The sequence below is a fragment of the Lolium rigidum genome, chromosome 6 (assembly GCF_022539505.1).
Source record: "Lolium rigidum isolate FL_2022 chromosome 6, APGP_CSIRO_Lrig_0.1, whole genome shotgun sequence".
NCBI classification, from domain to species: domain Eukaryota; kingdom Viridiplantae; phylum Streptophyta; class Magnoliopsida; order Poales; family Poaceae; genus Lolium; species Lolium rigidum.
Genome location: NC_061513.1, coordinates 29,594,782 through 29,615,960, shown reverse-complemented (window position 1 = coordinate 29,615,960; position 21,179 = coordinate 29,594,782). Strand labels below are relative to the sequence as shown.

General features: G+C 47.6%; 2 protein-coding genes and 1 long non-coding RNA gene across 3 annotated transcripts; all 3 read left to right on the top strand.

Annotated features, from left to right (window-relative positions):
• The first annotated feature begins 106 nt into the window (after window positions 1-106).
• On the top strand, window positions 107-2,098 carry LOC124659012. The gene is made up of 3 exons (XR_006989414.1): window positions 107-309; window positions 976-1,061; window positions 1,865-2,098. It is a non-coding gene; the product is annotated as an uncharacterized LOC124659012 (long non-coding RNA).
• An 86-nt stretch (window positions 2,099-2,184) lies between these two features.
• LOC124666222 lies at window positions 2,185-4,513 on the top strand. Its single transcript, XM_047203568.1, has 3 exons — window positions 2,185-2,281; window positions 2,965-3,479; window positions 4,071-4,513. Exons 1-2 carry the CDS (start codon window positions 2,194-2,196, stop codon window positions 3,456-3,458), a joined length of 582 nt encoding a protein of 193 aa, XP_047059524.1. The 5' UTR covers window positions 2,185-2,193; the 3' UTR covers window positions 3,459-3,479; window positions 4,071-4,513.
• A 13,293-nt stretch (window positions 4,514-17,806) lies between these two features.
• Window positions 17,807-18,702, top strand: LOC124667668 (glutathione S-transferase U8-like). The gene is made up of 2 exons (XM_047204926.1): window positions 17,807-18,124; window positions 18,214-18,702. Exons 1-2 carry the CDS (start codon window positions 17,807-17,809, stop codon window positions 18,586-18,588), a joined length of 693 nt encoding a protein of 230 aa, XP_047060882.1. The 3' UTR covers window positions 18,589-18,702.
• Window positions 18,703-21,179: the final 2,477 nt, after the last annotated feature.

The following is a 21,179-nucleotide window of genomic DNA, read 5'->3' as shown; positions in this document are numbered from 1 at the left end:
AAAAATATTAAATGGGCCAAGCCCGCAGAAGCAGAAGCCGAGCGAGTGCGTGATCTTTCTCTCCTTCTGACCCACTCTACTCCCGCCGCCGCCGCCATCGCCGCCTCCTCTCCCTCCCACCGGCTGGTGATCTCCAGCTCGAGGGTTTCTCCCTCTGCCATCTCCTCTCCGACCTCGCTTTCAAGCCCTCCGACGAGATCCGGCTCCTTCCCTCCACCTGCTCCCGGCCTGCCCCCAAGCCGGCCCATCCCCGCAGACCATCTACCTTCGCGCGGGGGCACGGACGGCTACGGCAGCGGCTTCGAGTAGGTGAGCTCTCCCCCATATTCTCTCGTCGTGGGCTGCGCTCTTATGTCTTCACGTGGTTGACTGGTTTCTTATTTGTATAAAATTCAGATGTTGTTTGTTTTGAAGCAACAACTTGATATTGTACCTTGATACATTGATTTGGGAAGATAGTGCAGTGGTATTCTAGGGATATTCTACTGGTGATTATGGAATCGGTTTTATTTTATGTTGTACTGTGTCCATTGGCCAACTCTTTCTTTTCTGTAGTAGTTTAGTTTCCTGTTTTGCAGGCTGGTTAAGAAAAGTTGAGCATCTTATGCATAATTAACAACTAAACCAAAGAAGATTGTTATGATTTGCAATGCGCAATAAAAAAATTCTATGAGTTAAATAAATTTGTAAGAGCATACATGATACATGAATGCCTGCATAAATTTGTTGACTTGCAAATTTTGACCTTGAGCATGCACGTTAGCTCCATCTTTCTGTCAAACGACACTATATTAAATTTGACCTACTAACTAAGTAGAGATCATTGCTAGTTGCAATCCAGTCTTATTAGAATAGTCAATGCTTAGTTATACTCAATAAGGTTTGTTGTATAGTAGCAGAAAGAGGGCATGCCTACCATTTAATTAGGCCAGCCAGGCCATTTTCATTCTAAACCATGTAATTGTCTTGATGCAGTACAGGAGCTGGTGGGCAGATAAGCACTGACTTGTAAGCAGAGGCTGTTGAGGGTTCTGTATGGATTGAATAGGATCATTTGCAAGGTATGCTTAGCCATATGATAATTGTTAACTTGAGGATGTTTAGTGATATAAACTAGTTCAAATAACTATCTTTCTTCCATGATTGTTATGTTGAAATTTCTTGGATTTATTGGCAGTGGATAGAATATTATTACTGAAAATGTGATTGGTTTCTTGATGATTGTGTATGCGAGTTGTCGATTATGTGGTCAATGGATAAAATAGAAGTGAATTTTTCTGCTTGCATGTCTGTAATCTTTGCTAAGCTTAATTTGCTAGCATACATAAGCTAGGAATTCCCTTAGCTGTGTCCCATTCTTTTTGAATCCCCAACTTTGCTCAAATCCTAGGTTTAGAAGTATTTTAGCGAAGCCCAAACTGTGAGCAAAAGGTAAAATTTTGTTGGGAGCCCAAGCTGTGACCCAGTAATAAGCAATTTTGTATCTTCATCTTTATATTCGTAAAGGTTGGTTGTGTTGCTTATTGAGATTCAACAAGCAATCTGGTATGATAGTTACTGTTGCATAGCTATCACTTGATGTTCATTGACTATCCGAATGAATTGTAGACAGGCCCTCTTTCTGTTTTTATTTTGTGATAACCTCTTGTAAAAATTGCAATGAAAAGGCTGCGTACAATGAACTAATGTGGTCCAACCCCTCTCCGGACCCCGCGCAAAGCGGAGCTTCATGCACCGGACGGCCCTTTTTTAGAATTATCCCGTTGTTTACAATCCATGGTCATATTTTTAGTTTAGTTACTATATTAAATTACTCAGTTGCCTTTCCTGTTTTTACCGAGGCTTACTGTTGTGGATTTAGCAGGTAAAACAGAAATTTCTCCAGTTGGTTCAAGATTTTTGTTTGTCTAGTAGTTTGCGGCCCCCTCCTTATCTGGCAAACTCTATCAATGTCTCCCATACGATCATATGCCAAGCGTCAAGAGAAGGATATGGCAGAAGCCATAAACAAGATGTTCTGTCCTTTAACCCCCAGGCGTAAGAACTTGCATTTTGATACAGTTTCCAAGCGTACCAACTTCCCATGCCCTCCTCTTGCGGCGCCAGGCGAGTCACCAAGTGCCATTGAGACATGCCGCACAAATATCACATGGTGGGAATCTGTTCTGAATTGGTTTGCAGTATAAGGACAGTATGATTGATGAGTCTTTGGGCAAGGATTCAGAGGACTTGATCGTGTTATCCAGTGGGCCAGAAAGGATGACACTGAGTGGTGGTTCTGGTAAGTGCAACCTCCCATTGTTAGTAATAAAAAGATTTACCTATTCTGTATCTAAATTGATGGCAAAGCTTGTTTGAAAGAAGGTTTATATAATAGATGAGAAATAGGATCTGAAGTGGGGACATTAGAATGGATGAGATATAGTACCTTCTTCTATCTGATTTTACTTTCAAAGGTATATTGAAATATATCTCGAGCATCTTATTTCTTGGATTGATCATTTTGGTCGGCATGATATCATTGGTGTCGGCATGCCCCAGTAAAATCAATGGTGCGCCACCATATTTAACATCTCCATATCCCCCAAATAAATCCTTGACATGCATGGGATGACACTGGATGAATAATGGACTCCTTGCAAGGTCTCTGTTTAATTTTTTAGAATATGTCAAATTTTATTGCACTGTAGTGCTTAGCTTTCATGTAGCTTAACCATCTCCGTGCTGGTATTTTCTTCACTGTAATTCAGTTTCATGACTATGTAGTGTTTTTATGGTTTGATTTTGTACCATTATTTGAAGTGAAGTTCACGATGACCAGGAAATGCATTTAGGCTATCATGATGAAAGGCCCTAGATGCTGCTAAAAAATATTGAAATCTGTGCATCTATCAAAATTTCCATTTTAAGATCTAAAACTTGGATTAAGGTGTGGCATGGGTTGTTTTATTTTTGTTCCTGCAGTATATAAGCATTCAGAAGCACGCGACATTATACCAAGGCAGAAAATGCGTATGCCTGATGGTCCTCCACCATCTAATGGAGAAGAAATTCAAGGACTTTGGAAACTATTTAGAGATGAGCAACAGGAAACAAAAACTTGCAGCTTGAACAGAACATTCTATGGTCCCAATTGTCTTCCTGACATAAAAAACCCATCTTCGAAAGATATGATCACTATCAAAGAGTTCTTCTCCTCCCACCAGAAATCTATGGTCAAGCACTTAGACCATCTGATATACCTAAAGGATATCATACGGAATCATCTGATTCCTCAAGTCCGCTCTAAAATCAGGGAGCTAATAAAGGAATTGAAATTATTACAAAATCCTGACTTGAAGATGCTTGAGTTGCTTTACTTGAGTGATATGGATCCCGATGAAGAACCAATTGACTACTTAGCTCCTGAAACAGAGGAAGATTATCCTGAACAGTCTGATGCGGAGGATGAAGATTGATGGGAAAGCTTAGCCTGGGAGGTACTGGCTCTTTCTATCTGATTCTTGCTATCTACTTGACTTATGCTAATTGGAGACTTTCTATGCTATAATGAACTCCATTTAAAGCCAATGCAGCTCGAGGCCAAAACATTGTGAAGATTACCCTGTAGCCTTTAGATTTATAATGAATTTGCTGTTTCCAATTGATTTCTGCTAATTGGAGGCTTTATTTTTTCTATTTATTTTGTTATGCTGTTTCTGAACATACCATGCCATACTTATAATTAGCTTCATAGCTTGTCTATAAAGAATCCGACAGTCGGACAAGTGGGTAATGTTGGGGTGAACCAAAAAAAGTTTGGGTAGAGCCGGATCTATATCGATTTTGATACATATAAGGTGTCCTACGGATAATGCAAATCGAAGCTATTTTATGTCTGACTCAGGCCTATATGACCGATCGATCGAAATACTCTCCACCTTTGTCATATATTCCATATATCACATGTTGGTTTCCTGTTCTTGGTGCTCAATATCTTGAGATGGGAAACTCAACACTAACTGTGCAAATTGCAGTTTTGTTATATTCTCACCTATTTTGGCGTAGATTGATGACTTCTTACTTCGCAGGTTCATAGAAACGGTGGCTATGGAGACCATAGGTTCAGGATTATAGTTCTTAACAGTCAGTAAAAAAGGAAGGATTTTTGTGGCTATGAAGACCATAGGTTCAGGATTATAGTTCTTAACAGTCAGTGAAAAAGGAAGGCTTTTGTTATGCCACGCCATGAAGACCATCAGCTGCATCTCTTAAATGTAATTCCTGCTGCACTGTGTCGATAAGGTGAAGCATTTACTAGAATGGAAGGCCTAAGTTGTACATTGACGCCTGATAACTCAGCAGTGTTGCTTGTTGGTCCAATCATAGTTTTTTCTTTGGACTAGTTGCATCTCTTAGTGTTGTTCCAGCTTTACTTGTGCCAATATAGTTGAACTATGTTACTGGAATCTGAGGCTAAATTTGTACATTGATGTTTGGTCAATGGTTGGCAACTCTACACAATTCTGCTTTGGGTCGGATTATATATCAATATGTCTTAGGATGCTGATAAAGATTTCTTTACATGCGCAAAAGATCTGGTTGAGTTTTTGTTTTTGTTTTTTGTTTTTAGAGAATCAAGCAATCTATGTCTGTGATCACGTTTTTAATCGGTACTAGTATACGTGGCACACATGTATTTCAACATTCAAGTTTGTATTGATTTGTTCAAGAAACATTGGTTAACATGATAAAAAAAATGTGTTGGTAAAAAATATATACTATACAATTTTACTCGAAAGAAGTTTCCACCCTAGTTTTCCGAGGGAGTATCGTAATTAATGGTGAAAGCCAAATTATGAAAAATAAAAAACCATGTGAACTGAGACATACTCCCTTTGGGCTGGGCAATTCAAAGTTTAATGTTTTAGGATTTTCTCTATTGAATGATTTAGATAATTATGTATTAACACAAATTATTTTGCACAAGCTATTTTGTGAAATATTGACCGTTACAGAGCGTCGATCGCAAGGCTTGGGTACATGCGTGGTCGTGTGCATACCCCCAGATTAGTACCGGAGACATAGCTAATTGGTGAGCATTATCGTGCCCCATTTGGAAATCCTTAAAATTAGTACTGTACGCGAGAAACATTTAATCAACCAGGCTTCAATGCACAAACATCAATTGACAGTACTTGAGAGCAACACATACAACATGAGGAACAGAGATACACGGAGAGCATACATGAAAAGAACAGAAACTAGTGAACTAGCAGGAGAGAACAACAACAAAACCAACATTATTGCACGGACAAGTCATAGAAGCTCCGGCTCCTCCTCTGGTCTGACAGTGAAGATTCACTTCTTCTCCTCCTCCTCGCCGTACAGCTCGTCGTTGATACTGGGGATCCACTTCTCGCTTGCTTCGGCCTTGGTGTCCTCAAACATAGCACGGTGGTGCTCATACCTTCGGATGTTGCCATCAACATCTTGATCGAGCATCTGGAACGCGCTGATGTCCATGGTTTGGACAGAGCTGCGGAGCCTCTGCATGTCGGTGGTGTGATCGTAAACAATGGTGTGGGTGTCAGGGTCACCCAGCAAAGGGTAGTCGTCGTCGTTGTCGTGGGCGGTGTTAGCTATCGTTTCCAAGAGCTTCCGTCTGCGCTCCAGCTCCTCGGCCCTCTCTTTCAAGTCCTTGAGAAGAGGATGCCCTCGACTGACAGCTTATCAGATTTGGCCTTCTTCTTGGCGCTCCTAACAGCGCTCAGAAGCAGAGGAGCACAACCAAGTGGGACGCATCCGGTAATGCTGAACACGACCTCTGCATACTTGTCATGGTTCTCCTTGAAGAACTTCTTGGCTTCTTCAAGGCTCTCTAGGGAGTTGATGTTGCAAGTGTGGGTGGTCATGGCGTTCTAGCTTAGGTAGCTAACAAGAGGGCTGTGCTAAAAGCAACTGACTGGAGGAAGGGTTTCTAGTTGGCTACTAGCTTGGATGAGAGCTGAACTAGAGGTTGTGGGAGGTATTTATAGGCAAGAGGCCAGTGGGTATATCGATTTTCATGGGTAAATTTGGGGTTATCTATACATACTACCGCAATGCCTCTCTAATATAAATTGTTGCACTTCGCAATTGCTCCAATGCATTATTGCACGGACATCTGTAGCTAGCATTCATTTTACTGTATGGAATTGAACCAAGTTTGACAGTGAGATGCATGGCACGCGCATGACCTCCGAATCTCCCATGCATTCAGAAGGCATGGGTGTCAAAAGTCATTGCACGGACGGACGCCCAAGCAGCCCGAACGCAGCATGATTGCACGGACGTTTGTATTTTGCTGCCCAAAAGTGATTACCTCACGTTTGTATATTGTCTTTTTGTTGACCAGAGGGAGTGGGCCGAACGCAGCCTGTATGATTGCACTGATCTACTGCAGTGAAGTGCTACCGTGTACATGTACTATGTGGCAGATATGCATATGGAGTGAACGTGAAGAGATAAGAATGCCAGTGCATGCGCGTGGTGCTAGGGCAGTGAGTGCTCAGCTACTACGGTGGGCATGGAGTCGATCTGACACAAATAATACTCCGTTGGTTCTATAATAGAGTATGTTATTCGAGTTTTAGTTTAAACTAGCAAGGTGATCGAGCAAATGTGAGGGCAATATTTTTAATGTGTTAAATATGCTTGTTGAATAATTTTATAGGTTTATGGATATTCACATTAAACGGCATGCGATTATAAAGTTCTATAGTCATCACACATGTAAAGGTAAATAGAGAATCATTTTACAGTGCATCAAATCACACCGTTCGATCTATAATATGTTATCCGAGTTTTAATTAAACTAGCAAGGTGCCCGTACAAGGGAAGTGTTGTAAGTAGGTTTATCATTTAGTTGCAAGTGGGCTACAAGCGAGTTTTTCTCCAATTGCAAGTGTGGTTGTAATCGATTCTTTTCAATTGCAACTCGTAGTTGTAATTACATTTTTTCTACTTTCAAGCGGCATTGCAATTAAGATTTTCTAGTCGCAAGTGGATGTGTAAGCAAAACATTTTTAAAATTGTTTGAACCACTCTTTTATACAGAATTATTTTATTTCACTCCTACATCTTAGAATTCACTATGAGAACACAACTCATATTTTGAAGAATCGATTATTTTCTTGTTTTTTCATTACATGCGTGATCTTGTTATGTTTTTTTTTCTTTTTGCAATCGGTGGATAATAAGAATTAGCGGACGATGGATTCAAGGACTTACAATGGTTTGATTATTTAGCCTAAATATTAATATCGAGAGATACCAATTACATCTAACCCCGCAACAAAGCAATACCATAATGGTAGTACGGATGACACAATCAAAAAAGAGAAAGAAAACTAAAAAATAACCCATTGCATGTATAATGGGGCTTCTCTTAGCTCATCTCTTAGCAACAATCTCTCTCAACACATATTTAGGGATTTCTCATTACTAGACATAACGGTAAAAAATAACCCATTGTATATAATGTTTTGTTGTTATATCAACATTACATGGAAGGGTTAAAAATAAGACGGTCTTATCAACCATTTTTCATGCCCTTAATTGCACAGTAATTTTCTCCCCTTTTTTTCCCCTTCACTTAGGAGTGGAAATAACTAGCGACTAATTCTAAATCTACGGACTGACGTGGCGTCAAGTTAAGAGGGAAGATGCACGTCCAATCAATACCATGGAAAGGAAACACTCGTCGGTCCGCCGTGTCGACGCAGAGGAGCGCATCGTGTCGCGGCAGAGGAGGGCAGGCTAGCCGTGCAATGCACGCATCCATGCAGGGGGCATCGCATCGAACCTATTTTCAGTCAAAGCATTGATCGCGCGCAGTGCAGCGCAGAGCATGCGGCTGCCATCGCCTAGCACACGTTACCATTTACTTCCTACGCTTTCCCACGTAGCTCCATCAACTCGGCTTCATCTCACCCCATTAAACAAAGCTGAGAGAAATTACACAAAAATAAAATAGCCCGGCCATCAAATTATCCTGCTTTTTCAAATTGACAAGTTTCACTAGCTGCTTGTTGATCTTCTTCAACTCCTTCACCGCCATATCTTCCTCAACCCCTTCCGATTTCCTCACCATAGCATCAGATCCCAATTGCTCCACCGCCGACGGCAAATTGAATCCCAGGGTTGCGCCCTCCATCTTAATCCTGCTGATGTACTCATCAATCCACTCAAAATGCGTGCATTTTGCCAGATCCTGAAAAAAGAAAAAAATTAACCCTAATTCTCAAATCGGATGAAAACGCAAAATTGAGGAAAATCAAACAAAATTGGCAGAGGGGAAACTCAGATCCCACCTTCCCTGGCTCTACTTTGCTCTCGCATTTGACATACTCACGCCCGGCGTTTCCATTCTTGTCGCTCATGGTGACCAGCCTCTTCAGGGGCGCCATCCGTGGGCAATCAGGGAAGCTGCCCAACGGCACTGGACCGTAGCGTGGCCATTTGAGCTGGGAGGCAAGAGGAGCTCGACATCGTCTATCGGCGTTACTGCGCATCATCGTCGGAGAAGGAGGGGGGAAGAGAGGATGCAGAGGAGGATGCAACGGTCGGGGATTGCTCCAGCGCGGGGGCGAGGCGGCTCTGTTTTGTACCAGCAGAGAGCTGTGGGTCCAATGCAGTGAGGTGGATAAGCCGTGGGTCCCGTGGTGAGGTGGACAATAGGTAGGCCCCGCGCTCGGAGGTGTCCTGTGCTGATGTGGATAAGTTGTGGGTCCCGCTCAGCCCATGTGATCTGAGTTGATAAGCTGTCTCATCGCCGCTAAGAAAAGTGTCGCATGCTAGCTATTTGCGGCGTCATGAGCATCGCATGGGGGTTATTCCTACGAATTCTTTCCATTAGCGGGAAAAACGTCGCACAGGAGCTATTGGCCCGTTTAACTTTTACGAAAAACTAATAGAGAAGGAGGGAAGTACCTCTTATCCTGCGTGCGGAGGTAGCATTGTTGAAATGCGGAGGACGTGGCATATTAAAATTCGAAAATGCTAAACCTACGGATGATTTTCTACGGAAAGAGACTTATAGGATTATGTGTAGGTTGTCAATTGGTGCTAATCCTCTTGCTTCTTCCGAGTTGTAGTCCAACTGAATTTCTCAACATCCCTCGGTAGATGGATTCCGTAAGGAAAATGCTTTAGATCCTCCGGAGGCTGCGGCTCGAGCAACCTCGGGTGGAGCATCGTCGGATGGGCCCGGATCGTGTGGACGCGCACGTTCCCTTTCCTGCGTGTGGGGCCCAGCAATCCGGTCATCCTTGACGAATCCAAATCGCACGCCCCAGCGCCGGGGAGCCGTCGGCCGGCCTCGACGGTGCGCCTCCGCCTCCCCCCCCCCACGAGATGGCCGACCTTGTGTTATCACCAGAATTTAACCGAGTCAGAGGTGGGCCGCAATCAAGATGGGCTTAAAGGAAGTATACATGGAGGATTACGTGAATCGGCCTGTTATACCAAGTTGGGTTTAATTGCCCTTGTATCTGTAAAATATTAGATCGCATCTTAGTTTAGAAAGTAGAATCTTACTCGTGCACGGTTTGGTGCACGCCCACATTAGAAAGTCCATCTGGACTATAAATATGTACCTAGGGTTTATGGAATAAACAACAACTCACGTTCAACCCCAAACAAACCAATCTCGGCGCATCGCCAACTCCTTCGTCTCGAGGGTTTCTATCGGGTAGCGACATGCTGCCTAGATCGCATCTTGCGATCTAGGCAGCACTAAGCCCCACGTTGTTCATGCGTTGCTCGTCTCGAAGCGCTTTTGATGGCGAGCAACGTAGTTATCATTAGATGTGTTAGGGTTAGCATTGTTCTTCGTTTAAGCATGCTTACGTAGTGCAACCCTTGCATATCTAGCCGCCCTCACGCCTATCTCAGGTGTGGGGCGGCACCCCGCTTGATCATTATTTAGTAGATCTGATCCGTTACGATTGCTCCTTGTTCTACAAGGATTAGTTTAATATCCGCAATAGTTAGGCCTTACAAAGGGGGGAGGATCCGATGGCACGTAGGGTGGCGTTCGCAAGTCCTAAACGGGATGTTCCGAGGATCAACTTCATGTTGGTTTTTAGGCCTTGTTTAGGATCGGCTTACGAGCACCGTGCGTGGCCGCGAGGCCCAACCCGGAGTAGGATGATCCGATTATGCGGTGAAAACCCTAAATCGTCGTAGATCTAATTAGCTTTATCTTGATCAAGCAGGACCACCAAGTATTCGTGCACCCCGTACGAATCATGGGTGGATCGGCTCTTTGAGCCGATTCACGGGATAACCTCGAGAGCCGATCGAGGCTCGTATTTAACGTTTACATGTATGCCCTGCGAGGAAACTAAGCGAGGCATCCCCATCACCTTCTCGGCCGGTATAGGTCGGGTGGCACGCCCTTGCACTTCGCATCGCCGCGTGTGATCGGAAGAGCATTGCGGGCCGTCGCTCGAGAGGGGTCTCGGCCAGCCGCAGCTCTAGGCTCTTCCCGGCTCTACGGTGTTGACAAGGCCGCTGCCCGCCGGTGGGTTTTGGCGGTCAACACATTCTGGCACGCCCGGTGGGACAATCGTCTACATCAACCACATCGCCATCTACATCTGAGATGGCGGACGGCACGCCAGTCACCTACGAGGAGCTGCCTGACGAGCTCAAGAAGCAGTACAACGAGATCAAGGCTACCCTCGAAGCCGACCTCATCGGCTCATATCGCAGAACCCGTTCGCATGGCGTCAGGCGGAAGGAGTTCTCACCGGAAGGCGCACTCGATGAAGTGGACCTATCTGTCCCGTCAGAAGAACGTACCGGGCCGTACGCCATGAGATTGGTGGCATGGTGGCTCACTCGTTGCGTCTCCATTCCGAGAGCCTGGTGAATACTTTGGAGCATGTCGCCGTTCGGATGATCGGGGAGGTCATGAAGAATCGGCACTCTTTGTTAGAGCCAGCTCTCGAGAACCTACCAAGGAAAAGTGCCACTCCGGCCCCGTCTCGCCGATGTCGCGCACATCGGCGACACCGAGAGCGCATAATTCACCGGCGCGTGCCGTTGACGAGATTAGCGGTACGCACCCCGGGAGGTGCCAACCGGGACATCCGTTCAACATCAACATGATAGAAGCGGGGCACCCCCTTGATGAAGATAAAGACGAGGGCAACTGCTCTCGTGGCAAAGACAAGGAAGAGGCTGCTCCATGTGATCGGCCCCAACACCGCCAAAACATCCTGGTGATGATCAAAGTAGAAGCCGACGCTAGTAATCGGCCCGCTATATCCGTATCGCCCGCTCTCCCAGTATGCGGCGTCGACCTCACAGGTGACGGGAAGCTAGGGTACGGGTTCACATCAGGCTCGATGAGCTAGAGGAAGTTGACATCGGTCCTGGGGATAAGCCTCGACCTACTTTTATCGGCAAGAAGTTAGATCCGCGGCTCGGGGGACGGATGATAGCCCTGTTGAAGGAATACCCGGATTGCTTTGCATGGGATTACACGGAGATGCCTGGTTTGGACGGGAGCATCATTGAGCATCGCCTCCCCCGAAGAAAGGATTTCGGCCATTCCAACAACGAGCACGTCGGATGAGGGCCGAGATTCCGGAAGAAGTCAAGAAGGAGATTGAGAAAATGTTGGCCGCCGGATTCATCGAGGCCATGCGGGTATGCTTGAGTGGATCTCCGATATAGTTCGGTGGAGAAGAAGGACGGCCGATGGCGCGTGGCCATCGATTTCCGAGATCTTAACGAGCTACCCCAAAGGACGAATATCCGATGCCCGTGGCGGAAACATTGATAAACGCCGGCTGCCGGCCACAAGGTGTTGAGCTTCATGGATGGCAACGCCGGTTATAATCAGATTTTCATGGCTCCGGAAGACATACACAAGACCGCATTCGGGGTACCGGGGGCAGTAGGCTTGTTCGAGTACGTGGTCATGACCTTTGGGTTGAAGAATGCTCGGTGCAACGTACCGGCGAGCCATGAATTATATATTTCATGATCCGATCGGCAAGTTGGTGGAGATCTATATCGACGACGTGGTGGTAAAATCGGTATCCATGGAGGGGCACTTGGACGATCTACGGCGCGTCCTAGAACGGACTCGGAAATTCGGGCTGAGAATGAATCCGAAGAAGTGTGCCTTTGGCGTGACGGTTGGTCAATTCCTAGGTTTTACGGTTCATGAACGGGGAATTGAGATCGGCCTCGAAAAGTCGGGAGGCGGTGCGTACCATGCGGCCGCCGACCACGAAAAAGGAGCTTCAACGCCTCATCGGCAAGATCAATTTCGTCCGGCGGTTCATCTCTAATCTGTCAGGACGAATCGAGCCGTTCATGGCGCTGGTGAAGACCAAGTCTGACGACGAGTTTCACCGGGGGCGTAACGACGAACGAGCGTTTGATGAAATTAAGCGATATCCGACAACGCCACCTGTGCTAGTTCCGCCCCGAGCAAGACGAGGCCATTCTACATCTACACTGTCGGTAGGCTGATACGTCCATCGCTTCGGTGGTGGTGCAGCTTTACGATGGCGTTGAAAGAGTCGTTTTCTACCTCGGCAGAAGGATGCTGGACGCGGAGACAAGATACCACGAGGTCGAGAAACTTTGCCTCGCGCTTATTCTTCACCTGCACCAAGCTTCATCACATCCTTCCGACGGCGAGAGATCATCGTCATCCGTAAATCGAGACGTCGTCAAACACATGTTGTCGGCCCCTGTTTTGAAAGGCCGACTCGGTAAATGGATGCTTGCGCTCGTCGAATTTGATCTCCGGTACCGCACTGCGAAGGCAGTTAAGGGCCAAGCGTTAGCCGATCTCATCGCTGAACGGATCAGCACCAATATAGCAGCACTATCCATTCGTGCGTGGGCTATGTTCTTCGATGGATCGGTTTGTGACGATGGTTGCGGCATCGGCATTCTGCTCGTATCGCCTCGGGGGCAGAATACTCCTTCTCCATCGAATTATCTACCCCTTGCACCAACAACGTAGCGAGATATGAGGCAATACGTAAAGGAATGGAATTGTTATTGGAAGCTGGAGCTGAAGGCTCGTAGAACTCTTTGGAGACTCAAAGTTGGTGATTAACCGACTCACGGAGGAATATAATTGCGAAAGTGAATCGCTGTTCCCATATTGGGTGGAATGCCGTGAGTTGATGACACAGTTCCGGTACATCAACTTCAATTGGATCCCAAGGTCCCGGAATACCGATGCCAACAATCTCGCACAAATGGCGTCAGGCTACATAGATATAGCCGACGGAGTGGAAGCTCGGATCCTCTCTTCAAGAACAATATCAGGAGCAGCATGGGCGGACGGATCAGGTCAAGGATGGATGACATTAGATTCACCAAAGGAAAGGAGCCGATCTAGCCAGCAAGAACTAAAGAAGCTCGGGGGGCAGCTCACCTTGAAGGCTTTCCGCTCAGAGAAGCCGATTTGTGTTCAAATCGGCTGACGCTGCATAAGGAACTTCCCCACACACGATCAAGCCCGGGTCTATGCAGCTCATTTGCGTATCCTCGTCTCTCGTTTTTCCTTGGCCGAGACTCGGGGGCAACGAGCCCGGTAGATGCTCTATTGAAGGACCGATTGAAGTACCATCGGCCGATCTTCGTTGCAACCTTCTTCACAAAACGATGAGCGCTCGCTAAGGAGTTGAAGAATAGAAGGATGAATGTCGAAGGACCGATGTGTTGTTATCGGCTCATTACACATTGGCAAAGGGGATGAATCGGCAAGGTCAGTAGGAGAGGTGAATCGGCTCAATTAAAACTCGAAGAAATCGGCAAAATCAAAGTGGGGAACGAGTTCTTCATTGATAGGCGGGATTTCTTACATAAAGAGCTAATTGCTCTCAAAAGGAAATACTAGGGGATACATTGCCCCATCTACTACTACCGACCCTATGCTAGAGGTCCTATCTACGGGCCGTCATCGCCCTCATCGTCATCCTCGGAGCTCCCATCCGCACTCGCTGCCGATGGGCTCCTCGTCGCTACTCCCGTAGCCCTCCACGGGGGCTTCATCCCCGTCTTCGTCGTCGCTCTCTGTCGTCGTCCCACCACATGCGGAGGCGCTTCGGCTGGTGGGTAGCCTTCGAGGGAGTCGTCGTCGTCGTCGTCCTCCTCCTCCTCTTCCTCCTCCACCACCCCCTCGGAGGAGGTGAAGTCGTCCCGAGGAGAAGCGATCGTCATCGCTCTCCTCCTCCGATTCCCCGTCGGCGAGGAAACGGAGGTCGCTCTCCCCGTCCGTCGAGGACTCGGTCGGTCCTCGGACTAGATGGAGAAGTCATGGTCCGACTCCTCCCCGGCCGCAATGGCGCGACGGGTGTTGGCCGCATGGACCGCCGCCGGGTTGTGCTCCGGCGTCGGCTCGCGGGACATGGAGGACCGGCTGGAAGGATCCGATAGGGCGAGAGGAGGAAGAAGACATGATGGCGCAGGAGGTTTTGGGACTGCTAATGCGAGGGGGATGCGAGAGCAGAACCGTTCATAGCGGTTAAATAAAAGGGGATATGGTGAAAATTCAATGCCACAGCAGTTTCCGAGGAAGTGGTGTTTGAAAGAAAGAGAAAAGACTGCCAAGTCACGCGGAGAAGTTGAGAAGGCAAGTCATCATCATGAGGGATACTGCGACGGTTCTGCCACGACATGACCCGACGAAGGAAAGCAGAGTGATTTTGGAATTACCAATTCCAAAACCAGGGGGGCATGTGTTATCACCGGAATTTAACCGAGTCAGAGGTGGGCCGCAATCAAGATGGGCTTAAAGGAAGTATACATGGAGGATTACGTGAATCGGCTCCGTTATACCAAGTTGGGTTTAATTGCCCTTGTATCACGTAAAATATTAGATCGCATCTTAGTTTAGAAAGTAGAATCTTACTCGTGCACGGTTTGGTGCACGCCCACATTAGAAAGTCCGCTCGGACTATAAATATGTACCTAGGGTTTATGGAATAAACAACAACTCACGTTCAACCCCAAACAAACCAATCTCGGCGCATCGCCAACTCCTTCGTCTCGAGGGTTTCTATCGGGTAAGCGACATGCTCGCCTAGATCGCATCTTGCGATCTAGGCAGCACAAGCCCCACGTTGTTCATGCGTTGCTCGTACTTGAAGCGCTTTTGATGGCGAGCAACGTAGTTATCATTAGATGTGTTAGGGTTAGCATTGTTCTTCGTTTAAGCATGCTTACGTAGTGCAACCCTTGCATATCTAGCCGCCCTCACGCCTATCTCGGGTGGGGGGCGGCCCCCCCCTTGATCATTATTTAGTAGATCTGATCCGTTACGATTGCTCCTTGTTCTACAAGGATTAGTTTAATATCTGCAATAGTTAGGCCTTACAAAGGGGGGGGGGGGAGGATCCAGTGGCACGTAGGGTGGCGTTCGCAAGTCCTAAACAGGATGTTCCGAGGATCAACTTCATGTTGGTTTTTAGGCCTTGTTTAGGATCGGCTTACGAGCACCGTGCGTGGCCGCGAGGCCCAACCTGGAGTAGGATGATCCGATTATGCGGTGAAAACCCTAAATCGTCGTAGATCTAATTAGCTTTATCTTGATCAAGCGGGACCACCAAGTATTCGTGCACCCCGTACGAATCATGGGTGGATCGGCTCTTTGAGCCGATTCACGGAGATAACCTCGAGAGCCGATCGAGGCTCGTATTTAACGTTTACATGTATGCCCTGCAGGAAACTAAGCGAGGCATCCCCATCACCTTCCCGGCCGGTATAGGTCGGGTGGCACGCCCTTGCACCTCGCATCGCCGCGTGTGACCGAGAAGAGCATTGCGGGCCGTCGCTCGGAGGGGTCTCGGCCGGCCGCGGCTCTAGGCTCTTCCCGGCTCTACGGTGTTGACAAGGCCGCCGCCCGCCGGTGGGTTTGGCGGTCAACACCTCGATGGATGGGTAACCGCGCCGCCGACGTGCTCCACGCAGCGCCGCTGTCGCCCGACCTCCTCTTCCACCTCGCGAGAGCGCCGACCTCCGCCTTCACCTCGACGCCGGCCGCCTCTCGCCAGGGGCACCCTCTAGCGCCGGTGTCGAGGGTACTCCTCGCCAATGCCCTCCGATAGCGCCGACCTCCGCCTTCACCTCCGCCTCCACCTCGCCGGCCGACGCTCGAAATCCACCCGCGCCGGAGACCTCCACTTCCACCTCGCCAGCCGCTCAAAATCCACGCGCGCCATTGTGCTTCCGGTTGTTGCTAGTTGGCGCCGTCACGCTGTGAGCTTCGTGCGTGTTGCTGCGAGGCCTGGCCGCCGGTGCGGCGATAGCAGGATGACGTTGCGTCAAGCGCCAGTCATTGGTGCAACGGCGCGATGGGGAAAACTGCAAAGGCTGGCCGCTAGAGCTGCAAAGGCTGGTATCGGCGGCCGCAAAGGCCACTCGTGAGTGCTGGCCGGCGGAGGTGACGATGCTTCCGGTGAAGCGGTGCTGCCATAGGTGGATGACGGTGCTTCTACCGGTGCGCGGCGGTGCTACCAGCCATGGCCGGTGGTGCTGCCATAGGCGGACGACGACGCATCCACCGGTGCGCGGTGGTGCTACCAGCCATGGTCGGCGGTGCTGCTATGGTCTAGTGGAGATGCTTCCATAGGTGGGTGCCGGTGCTACCATGGGTGTACGATGGTGCTAGGAGCAGGCAGTGGTGATGGTGGTGATGCTACCAACGACGAGAGTCCTTGCTGCAAAGTACGAAGTAGGCAATAATGTAATTTTGTGGCTTCTACTGTTCTCCGGTTTTGCTAATTTAGTATAATTTGGGCTGCATTACTTCATTTGTTGGGCTGCATCCTTTGTGTGACTGTGCTTCCTTAGTTTTATTTTGTCCTGCATTACTACATTTTTTTAGCTTCACTACTATGAAATTTGGGCTGCATTGCAGCAAGACAATTTTGTATCTCCGGCGAGGTCTCCCGCGAGTAGTGTACGATGCTACAGTAGTATTTTTTTGTGCTGCAAATGTTCTGTTGTTTTGCTACTTTAGTACAAAATTGTTGCTTCAAACACTCCGGCGAGGTCTCCGGCGAGGTCGGTTTAGCTTCAATAGCACAAAGTTTTTGCTCCGGCGAGTCTCCGGCGGGTCTCCGGCGAGTCTCCGGCGGGTCTCCGGCGAGCCCTGTGTCCAATAGGTCATTTTCTTTCTTTTTTATTCGAACCGTTTTTGTGCTTCAATGAAGCAAAAGTGGAGCTTTTTGTGCTGCGACCAAGCAATATCCGGTTTTGAGGTGAAAATGGACACGTGGCAGCTGGGGAAGCCGGAGGCTGGAATCGTTCCGTGCCTCCGGAGGATTGTCAGCGTCATCCATTCCGTAAAGTGCAGTCCGTATGTGTAGCATTACTGATTAAAATTTGTGTTTAAACAGAACAAACTGTGAAGCTAGATTCGCACTCTTTTATGAGATTAATTTTCTACAGTAGCTGTAACCAGAAGTCTCACTGCTTCCGAGCTTCTCCACTAAAAGAAATATCGATCTGTGTATCGAATCAGGTTGAAGTCAAGATAAGGTTGTTTAACAACTGAATTAGACAGTTTTGAGAGCCTGCATTAAGTCACCTCTTTCTTCCATACAGATAATACGATTCGACTCTCTGATCGAAGGAAAAAATAAACTTGAAAGCTCAATCTTCCACGAGAAGCATTAGCAACGAAACATTTACCACCGTCCACCTACTTAAATTGTGATCGAGAGCGAAGACACTCAGACTCGCGAATCGCCATACACTAGTGAAGAGTGAAGACTGAAGAGACCGTTCAGACGCAATCAGGATGAGTGAGGCGCCGGTGAAGCTCATCAGCTCGTTCGGCAGCACGTTCAGCCACCGCGCGGAGGTGGCCCTACGGCTAAAGCGAGTGCCGTACGATCTCGTCCTCGAAGACCTTCCAAACAAGAGTGAGCTGCTGCTGAAGCACAACCCCGTCCACAAGAAGGTCCCTGTTCTCCTCCACGGTGACCGGCCGGCCATCTGCGAGTCGCTCGTCATCGTTGAGTACATTGATGAATGTTTTGCCGGGCCGCCACTACTGCCCGCCGACCCCCATGGCCGCGCCACCGTCCGTTTCTGGGCTCAGTTCATCGATGAAAAGGTACCTAGCTAGACGATAACTCGGAATACTGATCTGAGCGAGCAACTTGCGATAGTAAGTTGTGACTTTACTTGAGAGCACTTTTGCAGTGCATGAAGTCTCTGTGGGCGGCGCTGTGGATGGAACCCGGCGAGGGCCAGAGGAAGTCCATGGTGGAGGCGAAGGGGAGCCTGGCGTTGTTGCAGGATCACCTCGGGGACACGAGATTCTTCGGAGGCGACTCCGTTGGCCTCGTCGACATAGCCGCCAGTGGGCTGGCGCACTGGCTCGGGGTCATGGAGGAGATCTCCGGGGTGACCGCGGTCACCGACGAGGAGTTTCCAGCCCTTCGCCGCTGGGCTACACGGTATGCAGACCATGACGACGTGAAGGGGTGCCTTCCAAAGAGGAACGAGCTCGTCGCCATGTTCTCTGCATTCAAGGAGATGTTCCGAGCAATGGCAATGGCAACTCCGCAACATTGAAGTCATCCGGTCGATCTTAATTATCTGCTTTTTTGTACTAGTAATTCAGGCATGTCTGTGAGATTGATGAAATCAAATGGCATAAAATTACTCTTTACTTATTTATGCATTGTACTTGCTAACTGGCATCCGGGTGAAGGATATATATATATATCTATCAACGTGGAGCTTTATTTCTTCGCTACTTTCATCACTTCCGCTCGGGCGCTCCTCCCCGGAAAAATTCAGGCACGTTAAACACAACAACAGTGGAGATCTTTCCTTACCTGTTCGTAAGCGGGGGCACGATCATAATTTCAGTGTATTTCCACCGTCCGTACAATCCTATACATGCCCGTATGACCCGCGTTGTGTTGTACCTCGTTTTTGTCCGTATCTACGATCACGTGCGTGTACCGAAATAGAACGATTCTATAAAAGGTCATTGGCGTCGGCGATGGCGGAGACGACCGACGCACGTAGCGATTTCGTCCTCCAGCGGTAGATCCCAGCCGAGGAAGAACCCTACCACCCACCACGCTGGTCGATGGGCCGCCACTAGGGTTTCAAAACAAGACATACACGACCTGGGGCGGTATTTAGGCGGATGAGATTGTTAACTTGGTCATATGATCTCTTTTTTTGTTACTCGATGTACACATACCATATCAATATACTACACGGGTATACATGGGCTTGATACGGGTTTCGGCGAACTTAACACAGATAAAAAAACAACTAGAACCCTTCAACTTCATTTAGGGGGGAATCACCGGAGCAGGGACCTACTTCCATAGCCACAAAAGATAACATGAAGAGAAGAAAATGGGAAGGAAACATAAAATGCCTATGATAAGGATGAGAATATCCATCTTTTTTCTTTACCTGTACAACAGCAAAATACATTTGGAATTGTGATCGATTGGTGCTGCTAACAGACCTGCCTCTTTTTCTAAGTTTTTTTGGTGGTTTCCTCGTTTCCTACTTGCCAGTTGCAACGTCCAGGTTGCAGGCATTGCAGCCATCTGCTGGGCAAATTAGAAACAACTCAACAAAGCCTGTTTTGATGGAAAATTGATCAAATCACCTATTGAACTAATTTGTTACTCTGTTGTGTTTATGAAATATTGGGCTGATTTAAATAATTCTGCAGATCAAGAAATGTTTAGAAGGGGAGCTGATGATTTGGTGGCTATGGCTTTTGCTGCTCGGGAGGCGAATTCATCAGGCTCCAATTTGATCCATGCTGATGCACCTAACTCTAATATTGATGGTAAGAATCGCCGACGTGACGACAATGTCTGATGTTCAACAAGGTGGTGGCTGATGATGACCGATGGATTTGGAAGTTGCCTTTTGCTATTGAAGTATGATAGTTACCCTTATCTCTGGGCATAGTCTCCCGCCTTGTCTTATGAGGGGGTTGTTCTTTTCCGTACCTTGTACTTGAAAACCTCCAGCTTTGTGCTTTTGACCCAGAACTCTGCTGAGCCTAGTTCCCCCTCTGACCCTAGTAGTAGGCAGCCTTTATTTCATTTTTTCGCATGGATGATTGTTGTAGTCATTTCCGTTATATTTACATAATGGAAAATCAATCCCACTCGGGCCTTGTTTGGTACTAGTGTTTTAGTGGGGATTAGTGGGGATAATACTCTAGAGTATTGGGTGGATCACTGCTGTCACCCAATCCCCACAAAACCCCATCCCCAATCCACTAGGTAGGAGTAGAGTATTGGGGATTGAAAAAATTACACTAAAATTTGGGGAAAAAGTGGGGATAAGTGGGGATGAGTGGGGATTAAACTCTCTCATACTCTATCACCAAACATGTATTGGGGATAAGTGGAAATTTAAAGTTTGGAGCGGATTATCCCCGCTAATCCCCACGAAAACTCTAGTACCAAACAAGGCCTCGGTGGGTTCGCGTCTAAAAAAAAGTCTTCGCTACTTGTTGTATTCCAAACACATGTCGCCGCGAATACGACTGTTACATCTTTTTCTTTGGGAATTTCCCAATGGCGTTGTTAGCTTTAAAAGGAAAATGATTAGAGACCTTTTACAATAGGAACCGAGAAATATGGGCCGTCCAGCCAGCAGTATACCCGATCAGGGACGGATCAAGGAATATTATTTGGAGGGGGACAATTTAACACAATTTTGCTTGGAGGGGGCCAAATAGAAAAATATACGAAAATTTAGGAATCAATTTACATATATTTTAAGGGGGTTTCCAGCAAAATTTCAAGCATAGGGGCATGGCCCCAGCTGGCACCCCTAGCTCCGCCCCTGCTTTGCTTCCGATGGTCTACCCCTAGCTCCGCCCCTGCTTCCGATGGTCTGGATGGTCTGGATTGATCAATACTAGTGACCGGAAGAAGTACTAGGGAAAAGCAAATATGGTAGGTGATTAAAAACAAATCCGGCACTGCATTAAACAGAATATCACACTATGGCACATTTTTAGGAGCGAAATTGTTTCACTTTGTCATCCAAAACAGTTCGACCTTCATCCAAGCTCCACGGTTCATGGCTGCAGGTTGCAGCAGCGGTGCCGCGGTGACTAAGTGCCGCAGTGCGTCGTTGCCGGAGACGAAGCGGCAACAAGGGAGGAC

Bases quoted from the DNA above. Each gene is read 5' to 3' on its own strand.
- LOC124667668 (XM_047204926.1), top strand. From the start codon at position 17,807: ATGAGTGAGGCGCCGGTGAAGCTCATCAGCTCGTTCGGCAGCACGTTC. The intron at 18,125-18,213 runs GTACCTAGCTAG...GCACTTTTGCAG, and splicing joins CTCAGTTCATCGATGAAAAG to TGCATGAAGTCTCTGTGGGC.
- LOC124666222 (XM_047203568.1), top strand. From the start codon at position 2,194: ATGATTGATGAGTCTTTGGGCAAGGATTCAGAGGACTTGATCGTGTTA. The intron at 2,282-2,964 runs GTAAGTGCAACC...TTGTTCCTGCAG, and splicing joins GACACTGAGTGGTGGTTCTG to TATATAAGCATTCAGAAGCA.